Source organism: Pogoniulus pusillus, chromosome 6 (genome assembly GCF_015220805.1).
Source record: "Pogoniulus pusillus isolate bPogPus1 chromosome 6, bPogPus1.pri, whole genome shotgun sequence".
Lineage (NCBI taxonomy): Eukaryota > Metazoa > Chordata > Aves > Piciformes > Lybiidae > Pogoniulus > Pogoniulus pusillus.
Window position 1 is genome coordinate 22173005 of NC_087269.1, and position 18796 is coordinate 22191800.

Genomic DNA, 18796 nt, shown 5'->3' on the forward strand with positions numbered 1-18796 from the left:
GCACTCTATCTTACTTCAAAAAATAAGTTCCCTCTACAAAAGCAGGAAGCTTACTCTGTCTCCTTTCCCACAACAATCTACATTTTTGGGGAAATGCCAGCCTTGGGACTCTTCCTGTCTTTTCATTATGTCAGAAAGCTCATGGTGTGTTCAAAAATAATCAACATTAGGATTTACTTCTTTTTAAACAAATGATGATACAATGTTATTTATAAACAGGTATTATTATGTCCAGATGCTTTTGTGTCTAAGGCTGGGACAGAGGTCACATGAAAAAAACGGATGACTCCAAGCCAACCAATCATTCATGTTTTGTTTTCCTCTCAGGCAGAGCCTGCAGAAACGGTGGCAGGACAAAAGTTACTCAGCCATAAAACTGAGTGGGAAGGGATGCAGCCCTGGGACCCACAGGGAGAACAAAGCCTACGTGATGCCTGCTGGGAAAAGCTTGAATCAAAAGCACTACAACTAAGATATGTGAAAGCAGCTAGGGATTTGTGGGTGCCCAGCATCAGAAGCATGATTTTCAGAAAGCATGTATCAGCTTCCAGAAATAGGGCAGTTTTGTGCTGTCCCAAAATGAATACTTAGTTTTTAACTCTGTCCCAAAATAACCGGTCAGAAGTTCCTCATTATCCTTGAAAATGTAGGTTTTCTGCCACTCTGTACCTTCTTTTTGCACATAAAACAACTGCCCTTTCTACCAGATGGCATGTCTGTACTGCCAGAAGGAAAGAGTGAGTCAAAACCAACCCATTATACCTGTAGAAACATAAGGGATGACTGCAACGAACAGGGGACCTCTTGGAGAAGAGGAGAAAGTAACATCTATCTTGTAATGTCAGAATTGGGAACAAAGCACAAGACATTTGCCTGTGACCTTTTTCATACAGACACCATATTTTGTTTTATGTTAGTCCTCTGCTTGATACTGTAAAGTCCTGCATCATGTTAGCAGCTCCCAGGGAAAATGTGTAAAGGGTGGAGAAAAGGTGGCTCTGATTTCCAGTCCTTTGTGTCTAGGGCTTAAAGCACTTGAAAGCAAAGGTGTGTTTGGGGCAGGCATGGAGAAAAATCCGTCTTTTAGCAAAAGTTAGAGAGAACTTCAAGCTCCTGAGAATAAATACAGCTCCCCAGAAAATGAGAGAGCAAATACATAGAGCAGTTGCTCTAGGTCTTGGAGCAAGGCAGATTTACCCCTGTAGAAGACCAAAATGAAGGTTGGACTCATGCCCCTGTTTCACAACCATCCTTTAGAGGCTGTTCAAAACATGCAGTTTGGGCTATTTAACAGGAAATTAATTTGCATTTCACTGAAGTGATCCCAGTAAGCACAAATGAGCAAAAGGCAAATCAGACAGACCCTCCAGTGCTTGCCCATCCTTGGAGGGCCTGACCTCTGTGATTAATATGTAAGGGTAAAAGCTTCACCTTATTTACTCTGCCATAAGACCTGTTAGTCTGCTCAGATAGGGCAGGTATTCAATTGAGAAAACTCACATAGTGTAGCTGATTTCCCCCAAAACGATTGCTTAGAGAGAACCTCTCTAGGGACCCTGACAGGACTTTCTTTTCCACAGAATGGAAGTATCTAAACAGCCCTTGCTACCTTCTTGTCACGCCAAACATAGTATAGAACCTGCTCTGTCACGTTCTGGCATAAATATTTTCCTCTTGATGCTAGCAGTGGAGGGTAAGAAATCATAGGAAAACTGCAAACATTTTCCAGGACAAATCTCTTCCAGTCCCTGCCAGTTGAAGCTTTGCAAAACCTAACGGGACTGAAAGTTTTCCCATTCTCTGCATAGGTATTGTCAAAAATAATTAGAACAAAAGCCATGTGCTCATTTTTGCATTGATGAAACCTGTGAAGAAGGGAAAACATCTTGCTTACTTTTTTAAAGGTGAAGATGAGATGCTGAGGATCAGACAGAGCTTATGAATCAGATGGTTCAAGCTGCACAAGGAAAGTAACAACATAATGTATAACTAGGTGCCAGATTTTGCTTTCAGTTACATCAGACTGAATCAGATGCTCAGCTGGAAGAACAGGAATCCAAGGCTCAAACTCAGCTATACTTCCATTACAGTTTTGTCCATGCAGAGTTAAGGAGCACTATGCTGCCTTTATACCCACGTAACTAAAAAGTGGTCTCTGCCTTTGTGAGTGCTCACCTGACTGAGTTCTGAGAATGGGTTTTCAGAAGATGTAGCCCTGCTTTGCTAGCAATAAGCTATTACAGTTGTGCTGGTTGGCCCACAGATTTCTTAGGAAGACTGAAAATACAGGAACAGCATGAGCCCTGAGAACTCTGGCTTATCTAGAGCCTTCCAGTTGATATTTTGACTGCTATAAAATCACATGTTCCCCTGAAGCCATTCGTGTTACAGAGCTGGGACCTTTTATTCAATTAGCCTCAACAGAAAACTGTGCTGGGCTGGACCTGGCAGCGGAAGCCAAGGCTTCAGGGAGGATTAGCTTGCAAGTGAGAATCTACATTCAGACCAGAGCTCAGTGATGTTTCTTGTAGTTACTTAGTTTCTGCACTTCTCACAATGCTCTTCGTTTTCTCTTGTGGATAGCTCCATTCTCCCACAAATCCTGCACTGCCTGCTCCCACCACATTAGTATGCTTGGTAGGGGCAGTACAGTCACTGCACCAATAGCCAGGAAGCATAACTACAAATATTTCTTGCCCCATCGTGAGCATGGAGCCCATGACGCCACAGGCTGAGTGGGAAGCATTTGTCACTAGGAGCTGACAGCACCAAAAGGCTTGTGAATAACAGGAAAGAGAGGGATCGTGCTGTATATTTCTGAGTGGCTCCACCCTGCTGTCCAGGAGGGGCTGTGCTTACTGATAGCTGCTGGTTTCCTCTAAGCATCATGCACAGGCTGTGGGGCTGATCATCACAGATTGCCCTACCCCTGAACTGTCCTCTCTGCATAGAAGTATTTAGACTGCGTTAGCCCAAGATAATTATCTGAGTGTGAATAATGTTGCTGCCTTGTTTTTTTAAAAAATTGATTTAATGACTACAAATGCTCCCAGCCTCTCTCTCTTCTTCTGGGGATATGGGCTGACTTTAAATGTAAACTTTATGGAGTGCGAGGAAGTGTTTGCAAAGCAAAAGCATCAAAAGCTACATATCTTCAAACTGACCCCAAACATTTAATTTTGCTTGAAAGGAAATGCTTTTATTTAGGCTTCAAAGCTCTTTCTCTTGTTGTTTGACAGCTTCCACTTTCTTTCATCTTTCAAAACACAGTCAGAATTAAAAATAACGACAGTTCAAAACAAAAGATCAGAAAACTTTGTTTAAGAAATGCCAGACTGAAATTATTTGATGTACAGTTTGTCAGCCAAAGCCCTTCACCAAATGGTCAAAACATTTGCTATTTTCCAGTCTCTTTCTGAGCATTCTTCTCATTATTCCTTTGGAAGTGGCCTCAGCAATGAGGGAGGCTGGGGAGGACATCAAGGGACATCCTCTAGATCTAGAGACTAAATCCTTGCTTGGCTGCGGTGTGCCAGCAAGCAAAGTGCTGTTGGCACTGCCGCAGCCAGCTGGGCTGGGAAAACTCAACTGCTCTCCTGTTACTTCAAAGTTGTATTCCCAAAACCAGCAACAGAACTGAGGAAGTTGCTGTCACCTATGATTAAACAACGCTCTCATCTGGCATTAAATATAAGCCAGCATAAGCACTCCTGCATCTCTATTAACATGAATTTAATTCAGTGGGAATTGATTCAATGGAACAATTCAGTCTGCCATATTCTTTGCCAAGCAGAGTAAGAATACCCTGTATTGGCCTGATAGCTTTCCAACAGTACTGATTGCATTTCCAGGGACATCTGAGTTCCTGAGATGACACAGGACAGGCAAGAGATTGACTCCTAAGTGCCATGTTATATCTTGGATAGGTTACAGGCAAATGTAAAAACCACAAAGTAAGAAGCCTGGAGCAGAGCCTCATCTGGAATGAATCAAGATGCATCCATCAGCTATATGATCATCTGAGCACCGTTTGTGTGTGCATCTCCCTCTGCCCTGCCTTTTTTTTGTATCATAGTGAGGTCAGATGAACCTTCTGCAGGTTTGGTGATGGCAGAAAGCTGGAGGAGGTTGTTCGTGCACTGTGAGACAGCACATCTCCAGCCACAGAGCTGCGTGGCAGCCATAGGCTTTTCTTGCCTCAGTAAGACTGGGTGCTACCTGGCATCCCAGCAGTTTGAAAAGTGCTGCTCATGAGATATAGCAGCCTGGAGGTGTTCTGTGAAGAGGGGCAAACTTCCCCAGCATCTAGGTCACAGCTGTATTTATACAGCTCGAAAAACAAACACAGAAAATTGCTCTGAGGCACAGAGCTTTAGCCCTCAGCCAGTGAGGATATTAAAAAGGAGGGGAGATAAGCCACCGAGAGCTTCATTTCCTTTTTAGCTTCTTTGTAATTTATTTGCTTGCTTATTTAAATGCTCTGCTTTGGGAAACTGAGGTTCCACTTCACAAAGGAGTCAAAGGAATTTCACAGGCAGACAGAGCTGTCAGACAAGAGCAAGCTCTGGAGTGTTACAGAGAAGTTGTGTAACTTTTTATAACCTCTCCTTGTATTCAAACTCTCCTGCTCTGGTACTTTGTGAACTTTGCCAGAAGGCCAGGCTGCTGTCTGTTTGGGAGCCGTGCAAAACAGACATCTGTCTTCTGCTCTGTGTGAGGCAGCTCTAGGGAGGAAGAGGTTGCTCTGTTGCATTGTATGCTGCTTGTGCTGCCTCAATCTGCAGTGTTAACAGAGATGGGCCATCTTTGACCTTCCTCACTGCTTGGGAGGGTTTGACATGCTGGAGAGGAAGGCCATTGCCTGATGGTTCATGGCCAGGGGAGAGAGGTCATGGTGAAATTATATACACAGCACACAGCACTTTTCACTTGGCTTCCTCCCACCCACCTCCCATTACGATTCATCACTATTAGCACAATTAATGCCTCAAAAAGAAATCCTCATTATACACCACTTGATATTTATGGTGTCTCTGTGTGATCCTCTTCACCTAGCCTGCCTCCTTCTTCACTTTTCCTTATGGAGCTTTTTGGCCTCTCTCTATCAAGAATCACTCCCCTAGTCAGATCTTTCCACTTCATGGAAGCCACTGTAGTGTGCAGGCAAGGCAGAAATCTGTGCATGTCAGCAGCATGAGGCTTTAGGCTAAGTACTAGGGTAAGTTCTTGCAGCATCCACTATGGAAAAGGGTGCACAGAAAGGTTTTTTATTCTCCTGCCAGTCACAGCAAGGGAAAGGAGTAGGACATGTGCTGAAAATACATCTTTTCAGTTCAGTCAGTATCAGAACATAGGAGTTTTCATCACAGCTGTGCTGGGGGGGTTAAAATGAGATCTTTATCTCCAGCCCAGGAAATATTTGAATTTGTGCATTAGTTTCATGCTCACCCATTATTCAAGAGAGTTGGCTTAAGAGGACAGCACAGGCCTAGACAGGAATGAGCTACCCCTTAGACAAGTTCTTTCCAAATTTCAGCACCTCAATAGAGTCCAGCTGTTCCTAGGAACAGGAATAACCTGACCATGAGAGAGAAACTGTTCTGATCCTCAACCCATGTACCTGACAACAGTGACTAACTTCATAATCTTCATTTTAAGACCAGAATCAGATCCATCATCCAGCCTTTGGTTTTTGAAAAATGACATCTCCGTGAGCCATCAGTCATTCTTACCCAGATCAAACATACACAAATTACTTCTGTAGTGCTCAAACCAGCACTACTACTATGAAAAGAGCTCTTAAACATCAATTGTCAAGATTTACTATTTACAACAGTTTCAGGGGACATTTTCTAACTCACTCAGATGTGTCCTAGTTTATGCTAGACAACAGGACTTGAACCCTGACTAATTATTTGGACAGGCATAGTTCTAAGATGTAGTAGTTTAGGTGTTTGTTTCTTACCTCACTCAGTCTACAGCATTCATCCATATATTCATCCAGACTGTCACTTGTGGGGTACTTCTTCAGCTGATGTCCATGGAACTGAAGGTCTTGCATGCTGCCAAAGTTCTCTGGGAAATTGTCAGCAATTGTATTTGGCTCTTCTCTGGGAGCTGGAGTGGAAGGAGGGCTCTCCCTGGGAGGGTCTGTCTCTGCTGTAGGTTCCTTTTCCAAAGTTTGCCTTTGGCTTTGGTCAAAATGTTCATCAGGACTTTCTTCCTGAGGGACACTGATGTCTTCCAGGAAAACTGTAGGAGTCTGTGCAGCATCTGCCTCCTGGCTGTAGTACTCAGCCTGCTTTTCAGTCTCTGGATCTTGCTGGCTGGCTCTTCTGGCATGCTCTTTACATGTTCTCATTACCAGATGGTCAATTTCTGGAGAAGAAGAGGTGCTAAGCACACCTGAGTCACAAAATGAGTCTCTGCTGTGAAGCACAAAACTCTTCTCTGAACCAGTTGGTGTTGATGGAGAATTAGCCCCACTTGGCAATTCAACCCCAGAGTCCTCAGATTCAAATTTGGAGAATCTGTGAAGCCGACACTTGGCCTCAAAAGCATTGAGGTCAGGCACTGTGGCTACACAGTCTGTGCTTGCTGGGGCATCCACATAGTCTGGAGCTGCCGCTGTACTTGCTGCATTCAGATTTCCCTGGCAGTTCAGTGGGAGGCTGGCACCTGGGAGATGGGACTCTTCTGTACAGGCTGTGTCAGTTGGAGCATCTGGGATTAACCCCGGGTTTTGAATTCCTTCACTGCTCAGTATCTTCATATGTGTTAATACGACTTTGTCCTCAGCCGGGGGACTCTTCTTACCTGCTTAAAAGAAAACAAGCATAAGGTCATAAGAGGCTACAGAACTCAGTGTCTAGCACATGCCCAGAGGGACATGAAACATAAAACTGTCTACAGAAAGGTGGTAGAGGGTGACAGCCTTAATTTCTTTTTCTTGAGTTATATGAATCTGGACTCTTGTAGGCCTTGCTACCACAAAAGTGTTGTGTTTCATAGCTCCAGAGTCATTCTGGGGGGAGACACAAATGCATCCAAAGTTCTAATTTTATAGGTGGAAAACAACACTCATAGCCAGATATCCCATTAGTGATTACCTGCATATAGATGCAGAGAAATACATATTCTTTCAGCACAATAGATATTTATTTTAGGGTAAAATATTTCCTCTGATTAAATGTATTCTGGACCAGTAGAAAAAAGGGCAAAATGAAATCTGTCTTTCCTCAGATGTAAGTGAATTTTTGGTTGCAACAAGCTATTTTCAAACTGGTATTGTCTGCAGTACTCTCTGCAGACACACAGGTGACAAAAAGAAAGTGCTGATAGCAAATGAGGTATTGTAGCTGTTTTTTAATCCCTCTGTGGTTTTAGCTATGAACTGTTTTCTTTAAATGAACTCTTACCTTCTTTGTAAAGAGAAAGGAGATGTGGACAACTTTGTGAGCTTTTTGCACATGGACAAAGAAGATTTGTTTTCACATTACAGCTACATCACATGGCAATGTGGTAGAACATCTCTGGATGAAAGGCTGATCCACAGGGGATGAAGATCTGTCCTCAGGATTTCTTACTGTTTTGCTGAATCTAATATTTCACAGTGCAGGCTTCTTGTTCATGCTGGTAGGAGAGCCAGAGTGAAAGCTCTGCATCCACCCTTTAACAAATTGAGAACCTCATCTCTGAATCCATCTGTTTGTGGATTTGGGACCAGGAATTGCACAAAACTTCAGTTTTTCTGGTGTCTTTTCCCTCATTAGAACCTGACCCAGAGAACCTCAAAGGGCTACAGTGCCTACTCTTTTCAGGATATCTTACTTCCTACTTAATTTCCTTTCATTCCCCTCTCCTACTTCCTTCCTTTTTGCCTGTCATCAAACCGGCAGCTGCTTCACAAGTGCACTAACATAATTATCACTAAGTAGGTAGGGAAGCCTGAGACTCCTCACCAGCAGTACAGCAGGGAGAGCTCTGGCCTGCAGGCCTCTTTCATGGTAACTCAGAAAACTCCTTGTTTCAGAAATAACCTGTTTTCCAGTCTTCCCTCCTTCGGCTTGCTTTCAGTGTCCATGGACAAAGGAGAAACTTGCTCATTAAGATGAAACAGCTGTTACATGGATAATTTTCTATTTTATTTTAATTCCTCCTGCCTGATCTTGAGGATTTGAGATACCACTGAGACATGCCCTTTACTCATCATAGGCAGCCATAGGTTTGGTATTTTACTCTGGATTTTCATAAAGCTGTGTAGACAAGGAGAGAGCAATGGATGTTATCTACCTCGGCAAGGCTTTTGACAGTGCCTCCCCATTAACATCCTCATAGGTAAGCTTAGGAAGTGTGAGTTAGGTAAGTGGACATTTGAGGTGGACTGAGAACTGGATGAATGACAAAGGTTTGTGGGCCAGTGGGGCAGAGTCTAGCTGGAGGCCTGTAGCTAGCAGGGTCTCCCAGGGGTCAGTACTGGGTCCAGTCTTGTTCAAGATCTTCATCAACAACCAGGATGCAGGTACAGTGTACTCTCAGCAAGCTTGATGATGATGCAAAACTAGGCAGAGTGGCTGACATGCCAGAAGGCTCTGCTGCCATTCAGCAAGACCTGGACAGGCTGGAGAGTTGAATGGAGGGGAACATCATGAACTTCAGCAAGGGCAAGCGCAGATTCCTGCATACCTGGGAAGGAACAATCCCATGGACTAGTACAGGTTACAGGCTGACCTGCTGGAAAGCAGCTCTGTGGAGAAGGAACTAGAATTCCGGGTGGAAAAGTTCACCGTGAAATAATGTGCTCTTGTGGCCAAGAAAGCCAGTGGTATTCTGGGGTGTGTTAAGAAGAGTGTAGCCAGAAGGTCAACGGAAGTTCTCCTCCCCTTCTACTGTGCCCTATTGAGACCATCTCTGGAGTGCTATGTCAAGCTTTGGGCTCTCCAATTCAAGAGAGACACAGAACTACTGTACAGTCCAACGGAGGACTACAAAGGCAATTAGGGGTCTGAAGCATTTCTCTTACAAGGAGAGGCTGAGAGACCTGGGGTTCTTTAGCCTAGAGAGGAGTGAGAGGTGATCTTATCAATGCTTATAAATATCTAAAGAGTAGGTGGCAAGGGTGATGGAGCACTGCAACAGACTGCCCAGAGAGATTGTGGAGTCTCCTTCTCTAGAGACTTTCAAAACCTGTCTGGACACATTCCTATGCAACCTGATCTGGGTGAACCTGCTTTAGCAGGGGCTTTAACTACATGATCTCCAGAGTTCCCTTCTGACCCCTATCATTCTGGGATTCTATAAATGATAAATAATCCCACCTGATGAGCTTTTGTGGCACTTGGGCACACCATGCTTATAGCCTCTTACAGAAGATCTTGTTTGTCATATACAGATTTATTTGTATCTGCCTTCCTTGGCAGAGTTCACAGACATTTCTCCACTGTAAAAGGCCACATTTGAGAGTCTGTGCCAGACCATCAGCAATGCAACACCAGTATATTTCTGTGGAGGAGGGCAAGAGGAACACATTGCTCGCAGAAATGCCACAGGAAAGCTCACAAATAGCCGTGTGGTCTGGGTAGCAGCCTTTCCACTCTTGGGATGAGTGTGACAGACCCTAAACTGAGGCTAAGGAATAGACAGCCTGATTTAGAGCTTCATGCACAGCAGAATGCCACCCGTAAGAGTGAAGGTTTTGCAAAGAGGTCATAGAGCTCAGTTGTTACTAATCTGGAGTGAAGAGGATCTGTCTGCTTAGCTGCAAAGACCTCTTGGCAGCAAGAGGCAAAGTGCTGTATCTGCATGAAACGTTAAATGCAAACAGGTTTTTCTGATGGCCTGCCACCCTAGATGACACAACAAAACCACTGAGAGTCAGGAGGAGAGCAGTTGCATTGTTGCACATCCCTTTTAAGAACAAACCATGCAGCCATCACTCTTTACCAAGAATCACTACATGCAATGGCAGTTCCTTGCCACAGACTCTGAACCCCTTCACTTACTAATCATGCCATGCTTTCCTTCAACTGGAGATTCTCTCAGTGTCTTTCAGGCTGCCCCTTCTTCCCTTGCTTAACCGGTTTCACCTTGGCCTACACAAATATTTCTTTGTCTGAAATCAGGAAGCAGCACATTAAAATAAGGTCTTGCTACTTAAGGAAATGTCAGATGCTTTAGTGTGTATCTCTGATGACAACAATGTTTGGCCTCAAAAGAAAAAAATAAAAATTAGATGAAATCTCTGACTGTCTGCATGAGGGTCCCCTCATGCCAGCAACTCCAGCACTGAGAAAGGTCTAGACTCTGGACAACACATTACTTTGCTCTCCCCATCCTGTGGTCCCTAGCAACATCAAATGGTTTCACACCAATTTCTTGTTTATCTGTTGTAGACTGCAAATCACTGATCTAAACACTGGCAGGTCCTAGTAAGCACAGTGTTTGAACTTCTCTGATTTATCCTCCCAAGTCCTTGTGATACAAAAACGTTATCATCCTCCTACGACGAGTTCAGAATGGATGAAAAGTACGGCAGGATTTTGCAACATACTTAGGCACCTTGTCCTCATTCATTCAGTGATACTTTCCCATGGTCAGTGAGGTCATCTGTGCTACAGTAAAGACATCTCTCATGATTAAGGCAGAGACCTGAAGCTCAGGTTTGTCTTGCTGCACCTCACAGATGGAAATCTATTCTTCTTCCCTGTTAACTGTGTTATGGAACCTAAACCATGGCTCTTCCATCAAATATTGTGTCTGATACAGATCTTGAGAGAAGCACATAAAAATACTCAGCTGTTTCAAGCAGATTGCCAACAAACACCAGAATGGTGCAGTTACATCTCATCACAGACCCCCTCCAAAAAAAGAAACGAGAGAGAGAGAGAGAACCATGTCCATTAACTCTGGCTGAGGACTTGATCTGCATTTGCTTTGCACAGTATGAGGGGTCTGGAGCAAAGCAGGGAAGAGGGACTGGTGCCTGGTGTGCTGGAGGGAGTGTGCTGCAGGAGTAAAATTACAGTGCTGCATAGAGGCTTCTGAAAGGAGGTGTGAAGAACTTCAGAGAGCTGAAAGGTGGCATTAAGTTTGGTAAGATATATTTACTTGTACTGGAGTCCAGCCAGGTTTGACACTGCTGCTCCTGGGAAACCAGCCAAGATTTTGTTGTTGTTGTTTCTTGTTTCCTTTCCTGTGGACTGATTTTCCACATCCCTTCAGGGACAGGGGTAAGGGACCAAAAGATGCTTTTGGGCATCTGGCTGAGATACTGGCAAGGCAGCAGGAGAGGGAACCGAGTTATTTGTGGGCATGCAGTATAACATTGCTATAGCTTCCTGCAGCATCTTTGGCAACGTGTGCCCAGGCCAAATGTCATTTCATGGTATTTTGTGCTACTTGCCCAGTAGCCGTCGCAAAGGGCTATATGACTTTGTAATTATACTAGAGATAAACAGAGTTCCCTGGGTTGTAATATAAGCCTGTAACTGATGGTGACTGATTATGTGTAACCTTAGGTAAGTTCCTGTGCCCACACAGCTGGAGAGTAAGATTGTTCCCCATCTCACAGGGAGGTGGTAACAGTGAACCAGCTAATATCTGAACGTAATTTGTAGGGAGTTAAAAGCATTGATGTATTCCAGCTACCTCTCTAGAACTTTGTTTTGCTTTGTTTCCAGATTGCTCTCTGGGATGCTTCTCTGTTGGCAGTTAAAGTCTAGCAGAGAAACTTAAATCCTTTGAAGGTAAATGCCCTCCCATCAGCTCCTGTCCTGAGGTTTTCCTTTCCTTGGAGTTCTATGTCCTAGCGTATTTTTCTTGTTGCACAGTAACTAGCAGCTGGCAGGCCACAGCCTAGTGCACAAATACAGAGATTTCTGACCTGAGGAAAGAGAGTGGATATCTAAACATTAAGTTACTTTCAAGGAGTTTCTTTATTGCAAGTATATTGCATTCAAGAGACAAACTCAAACAACACTGCAGGCATTCCCACTACTGTTGGGGCCTAATTGCTGCAAAAGCTTCAATCTTTGTAGTAAACCAGACCAAAGTCTGTAATTGAATTCCTATGCTCCAAAGCACTGAAATCCAAGTCTAAGTTGTTTTTCTTTTTCACATCTATGCCTGTGGCTCACAGCTACGTTTCACTAGCAGTTCCCTCAATTCAAAGCCCTGTTATGCTCTGCTATGCCCTGAGAGGGGTCCTTCACCTCTGATGCACTGACTCAAGTATCATATCATAGTACATGGACTTCTGATGCATTTAGCTCATGAAAGTACTTGGGGTGGGAAGAGGCCAGACTGGCAGTGGGATGGATGCTGCTAGTGGCAGTATAGAACTATGCCATACAGTACTACCCAGTGCTGATCCCTTCTCTTCTGGTCTGTGCCCACTTGTCTTAAGAAAACATTTGTCCTGATATGTAGGCTGCTGCTTGAATGGGGAAAATCAGCTTTGGTGTCAAAGCTTTGCTTATCCCTGCAGTTGTTGTATAGGATATGAACATTAGAGCCATAGCAGCCCTCTGCTTGACCCCAGAGCTGCTGGATGTTTAATGTGCATGGTGAATCCATCCACAGTGAGTGGTGCTGGCAGCGTTTTGCAGGGTGGCAGTTCCAAGGAAAGGCACGAAATGAGCAATTCAGAGAAGCTCAGAGTTCCTATTCCTCTCCCCACTCCCATCTCCCCCAAGACGTGAGACATCCTCTAGATTTTATTCAGTAAAGCCAGCACTTCCCAACTGTAGTGTGCCACAGGAACAATGCACCAGAAATGAAGGGCACTACTAGTGATTTGGGCTGCAGGATTAGCAGGGAGTTTGCAGAGCTGCCCTGCAAAGGAAGACCAAAGTCAAACCCATCATTCATATCAGCCTGCTTGGCCCTGAACACAGGAGCAAGATACACGTGCAAAGCCTCAGAGGAGGTTGTTCAGCGTCCCACAGAAAACCTGCACAGCCTGCTTAGTAAGTCTTCTTTAGCTCCAGCTGTGCCAAGTGTTAAATCCTGTGCCATGTAGGACAGGTTCGGTCATGGGGCTGTAGCCTTCAACTAAGAGACTGAAAGATCATTAGCTTTTGAAGAATCATTAGGCAGCAGTGACTAGTGGAGCTGGAGTCAGACTCATGACCTAGAAATAAAAGGCTGCCTCTCCCATTCAGTCCCTGAATTCCCTCATTTTCCTTCCTTCCTTCCTAAAAAAGTCACCCTTTAGTCCTGTCATTGCCACTTGTTCTCTAACATTGCTGGCAGTACAGATCAAGTGGTTTCCCTTTCACTGTGAAGATGGGATATTTCTTTTCACCAGTGGTGGTCTCAGTTTCCCAGAATTTAAGAGAAATGGGGTCACTTCCTCTCTGAAACAATAGGCATTTTTTGCTGCTGACTCTTCCCCTATACGTGCCGAGGGGTGGGGCTGTGCTGGCACCTCCTCACCACTCACCCACCACCTGGCTCCAACGCAGATCATGCAGGGTCTATGTTTCTGTCCTAGCTGGGCAACAGCTGTTTCCTATATAGCACTCTGGGCACAGGGAGATGTTGTATGCACTATTTAGAAGAACTGGATTACTCTTAGGCTGCCAAAAAAAACCAAAAACCAAAAACAACCAAACAACAAAACCCACAACCCACCAAAACCAGAACCAGCCCAACAACTGTTACCAAAAAAAATCCCACATGATCCACTACCAGGTGACCTTCTGGGAGGGAAATCTATATCCCCAGAGCTTTTCCATGGACTTCCATAGGATGAGGATCTTCAGGTGTCATGGTCTTTCACAGCCCTGATGAAGACTCAGTGCCAGTCCTGGCAATGATAGGGGTCCTGCCTGGCACCAAAATTCTGCAATCTGCCTTTCCAATGCCTTTCAAGCAAAGCTAGTCCGTGAGTATGTTTCTGTGCCTTGGGCTGCCGAGTGAGGGCTTCTCCTACACTGTTAGAACAGATTTTCTAAGGGGAGCTTATGGAATGGTCTTACGTGCATCAGTTACAATCTCTGTCTAAAATGGCAGAAATTCATGAAGGCTTAAACGTAGGTGTCATAGAAATGCTGAGGTTTTTAACTGGATTTAGGACTGGAAAACAAACAAACAAACAAAAACCCCACAACCCACACATTTGCAGAAGAACACACTCCCATGTGGTAACTGAATATTTGCATGATAGACCCAGTTCTCAACATTTCAGTGTACCCAGATGGAGAATTGAAATGCACATGGATTTCGTGGGAGCAATTTGATTCGTTTGAAAATTGAATGCAATGGAATAATTATGACAAAGCAGAGACTTTGGACAGTCCTTGAACAAAAAGAACAAAGATTTTGGGATTGTTTAGCTTCAAGGTGCTCTCCAGTCTCATGCTATGTAGGTGTGTAAAGTGCCTCTGGATGACAGTTTGATAATATGTGACCAGAAATAAGATCCCCTCACAGCTGTAGCTGGTAATGATAAATCTATATTAAAAAAAAAAAAAAAAAAAAAAAAAAAAAAAAAAAAAGACGGTGAAAGAAAGATAACAGGGTTCAAGGACTCTGAATGAATAACTATTCTTTACTTTAATACCTGTGTTTTGGAAGAGAAGGAGATAATTATAGCTCTTTTCAGGCATTTGAGAAGGAATGAGAGGGAGATTGATTGTTTACGGATGGATATAGTTGGGCGAACTAAAGAGGAAATGGATTTTCACGTAAAGAGGCCACTTGACACTTTTACAGCTTGCTTCTATTCATTCCAAATGACCTGTGAAGCTTTTGAAACAAAGCGACAGGTCTGATAGATTAGTGCCCTCTGGTAGAAGGTCCCAGGGTCCAGCAAGTCCCCACAGACCACCTAGTTTATCAGCGTGACTTGTGTAGTCTGGCAGTCACCTGTTTTTAGACTAACACCTGACCCTGCGCATATCACCATCTGATGAACCTCTCCCATTGGTTACTGCATTTACCCTGAAACTTATTCCTTGGATATACAGCCCAGTGGGAAAACCAGGCCAAGGATAATTTTGGTGTGTAATCCCTGCTCTGCAATGTAACCTCTCCTGGGGTTGGGGGGAGGCTCAGGTCCCAGAGTCACCTACTGTGTTTGTCAGACTTTGTCAAAGAGATGACAGCTCTCCTTAAAGGACTTGTAAATCCTTCTCCTTGAAAATTCCTGTGCACCCCTTCAGAAGAAAGGTTCAAAACCTTAAATAAAGGAAATGGTGCTTTTATGAGCAGCCCTGTATAATAGCAAAAGATGATTTGGCACACAGCTGCCTATGGTTTCTGAGGAGAAAATCAACATCATAGAATCAAATATACAATACACTTAGGCAAAACCTGCCTAACTTAGGAAATCTTTCCTTGCATATCTGATTTGCAGGCTGCCTCATATTGTAAGGGAGTATGCAACCAGAAACAAGCGAGGAGACAGGAGGCCCCGTGCAAGGATGGAACTTGCCCCTCAGGGATGACAGGTATGTAGTAATTCAGGTTTTATTGCCTATAATAACCTTGGATAAACAACTGTTCAATAGCCCTACAAACCAAAGCCATTAAGACCCCAGTGCTTCAGCTGAAACCAAAAGAACTCATGAATTGTATCAGAAAGGTCACTGTTAACCCATTCTTCATGTGCACTCACTGCTGTCCCCAGGCAAAACCAGAGCTTCCTCTGAGCTTAAAAGAGGTTGCAGTGGGCAAGTGTAACCACAATTCTTGATACGACTTTCACTGTTGCGGCGAGACTGGTAACAATTTTTGGGCTTGCTGAACCTGTTGGGACCACTCCAGGACCTTGTTGAGATGAGGTGGTGAGATGCAGGGTTTTGTAGCTGCAGTAAACTCAGCTTGCCTCTACAACAGTTCCTTTCACCATGATATTTCTGCTGTAGTATGTCTCTCCCTTCCCCCCCTCCCCGGCCCCCTGAGACTGGAGGAAGATCCAGCCTCTACTTCTGTTATTAAGCTGTCACTCAAAAAAGTTTTGCTTGTTTTATATTCTCTATTTTAATCTGCACGTGGAGACAAAACTTTAAAGTCACTGCCACAAAGCTTGCAAGAAACAGTATGTTCTTGGCACTTTTTGAGTGAATGAGGTCCAAACTATATAATATACGAGCACATATCTGGTGTTTCTTTTCAGCTGAGATGATCAGGGAGTGTTGTTCCTGCTTCTTATTTGGATAATTTCTAACTGAATCTATTTTTTTTCTTTTGATTCCTCAGTGCTCTGTGAGGAAAATGTGTTCCCCTATCAAAGCTTCCACCTACTCTTATGACAACACTGCAGTGTCTGGGTGATGAGGGACACTTTTCCATGTGGAAGAGCAAGCTTTCTTTTCCTTCCTAGCTGCCACCAGGCTTGCACTATATAGTTTGAGGAAAACAAGGTCGTTGTCAAATTACATCCAGGGAAACATGGGTGGTTTCCACCATACTGTAAAATGGCAGTCCAGGGAGGTAGGAGTTCAGCATACAGATGGACATGTCAGGACCCCAGGAGGCATTACCACTCCAACACAGTATTCTGCCACTGCACAGCACACGACGCTGAGACTCTGGCAAACCCTGTGTGTACCTACATTCCAAACAAACCAATACAGTGCAGTGATGTTAATGGAGACAGAAACTGCAGATCTATCTCATTTACAGCTGGCACAAGACAAGGCGATGTGTAGACAGGGATGCTACCAGTATTCTGCTACCTCGGGCTTATGATCTCAAAGCCTGCAGCACAGGCTAAGAAATAAAAACGGACCGATTGCGCCCGAAAAAGCCAGTCTGAGACCACATAGTTTGTTTTCACAACGGACTTAGCAAGTTGCAAGGGATCTGCTGCAGGACCAGAGCTGCCTTCCCTGCCTGGGTCACCTCATCTGCACACTACAAAAAGTTCGGTATAACCCGTTCGGGATATACCAGGGATCTAATACCCACTGCCAGAATACCGACAGGCTGAGGGCTGCCCTAATCGGCCTCACGTTCGTGCAACAACTGGGAGCTACGCGCGGGACGAGGGCGCAGCGCCGTCCAGGTGCCGGTCCCGCTTCCCCCCTTCAAGCGCACATCCCGGGTAGTTCGCCCTCAGAGCCGCAGCGCTCCCGCCTCTCCTGCTCTTCTTCCAAGCCTCTCCACGCTTGCAAACGCAAACCAAACCCATTTGAAGAAAACAAATCGGTTCCTAAAGCGCAGTCCTTCACCCCGCCAGCCCCGGGTTAGGGGCTGAACGGCCGGAGGTTTAAAGCCTCAGCGCAGCCTTACCTGCGTTGGGGCATAAGCAACCGGAGAGCAGGGAGCGCAGCATGGGGCCGAGGCGGCAGCGCTGTGGTGCCGTGTGGGCAGCCCGTCCGGAGGGCCCAGGAGCGGAGCGGGACGGGCTGGGCTTGCCGTAAGTACTGTCTACGCGGCCGCTGAGGGGAAGGAAGGGGGTGGCGGAGGAGCGGGTTTGGGGAGGTGTGCCGGCAGCTGTCGGCTGTCTTCGGGCGGGACGAGGCAGCGCCGAGGGGGCGGCGGACTCACCTCTCCTCCAGGGCGCTCCCAGGGTGAAGCTGCGGTGCCAACTGAACATCCCGGCGGCAGCTGCCCTCAGGGGCAGGTGGGGGATGGGGATGCCATAGCTGTCAGCCCTCCCCGGGTTGCTGCGCGTCCCCCGGCGGGCGAGCTAAGCCCCAGTTAGGGCATGGCGAGGCAGCGGCGGGCGGCAGGCTGCGCTGCCGGCGCGGAGGCTGCGGAGCGGCGAGCGGGCGCCCCGCCAGCAGTGACTTATAAAGGGAGCAGCCCAGAGGAATGCGTCTCCTTTGGCTGATAAGCCGAGATGACTGCGGGGGTTTGAACTACCTTTGCAACTCCTGGAGGACAGAGGGGGAGAAAGGAAAAAAAATCCGATGGGAGAGAAGAAAAAGAAAAAAATTCAGCACTTGCATAATGTCAATAAACAACCCCCCTCTCAAGTGGCTGGAAAGGAAAGGCTGGAATGTTTCGGGTGGGGAGGAGAGTGAGTGGATTTGGTGGTTTTGTTTTTTTTTTTTCTTTCCCCAAATCGCATGTTATTTGGCAGTCGTGCAAAATTCTGTCTAGGTTGTACCTGGGGCTGCAGGCTATGGGTAAGAGGAGTGAGAGGGAAGTGGCAGGACCGTACCGAATGCAAGCTCCCATGGGCAGGTTTGTGGTGTCACCCCACTGACTGGCCTCCAAACATACAGACCAGGAATGAAGAACTCTGGTCTGCCCTGGGCATGGCTGTACCCAGCAGAGTGCTGCTTTGGGAAATGTGTCAGAAATTACTCCTTGGCTAGGTTTAAGCAATACAAATTTCCAACAACCAGCTGCCCCTTATAACCTATACGGGGTCTCTGCTTGCTAAAAAATATTAAAAAAAAAAAAAATCAGTCCCTGCACTGCTGTCTCATCCACATTTCTGATGACTTGAGCGCTGTCAGGAGAAAACGTGCTGCTCCACCAGTTAAACCGGCCTCATTCTGTGAACTTCAGCTGCCCACAAGATCAGCAGCTCTGAGCAGACAACAGAGAGCCAGTGGATGCTACAGCCCTGCTACAAATGCTTTGAGAAAGCCAGGTAGAAGGGAAGCTGTCAAGGCAGATCCAGTCCAGGTGCCCCTGACTCTGCTACTTGAGGTGCCTGTCCTCCTGTCCTCTATGACAAACACCGTGGGCCAGACACCAAATGAACTGACTTCTTGCTGTAGTCTGCAGTTTGCTGATTGGCAGCAGCCACAATTTAAAGACAGATTGTTTAACTGGCCTCTCTTCCCCATCATATTGCTCTTGCTTTTAGGTATTATTTTATTGGTCACAAACT

The 18796-nt window shown here is 45.5% G+C and overlaps 1 protein-coding gene across 1 annotated transcript in view; it reads right to left on the bottom strand.

The window, feature by feature from the left end:
• LOC135176410 (uncharacterized) overlaps positions 1–17545 on the bottom strand; it is a 31992-nt gene extending 14447 nt beyond the window's left edge. The window contains exons 1-2 of the mRNA XM_064145562.1: positions 17239–17545; positions 5966–6816 (exon numbers count right to left, since the gene is read on the bottom strand). Coding sequence (XP_064001632.1) covers positions 5966–6816; positions 17239–17545 — 1158 coding nt within the window. The remainder of the gene's footprint in view (positions 1–5965; positions 6817–17238) is intronic.
• Between the last annotated feature and the right edge of the window lie 1251 nt (positions 17546–18796).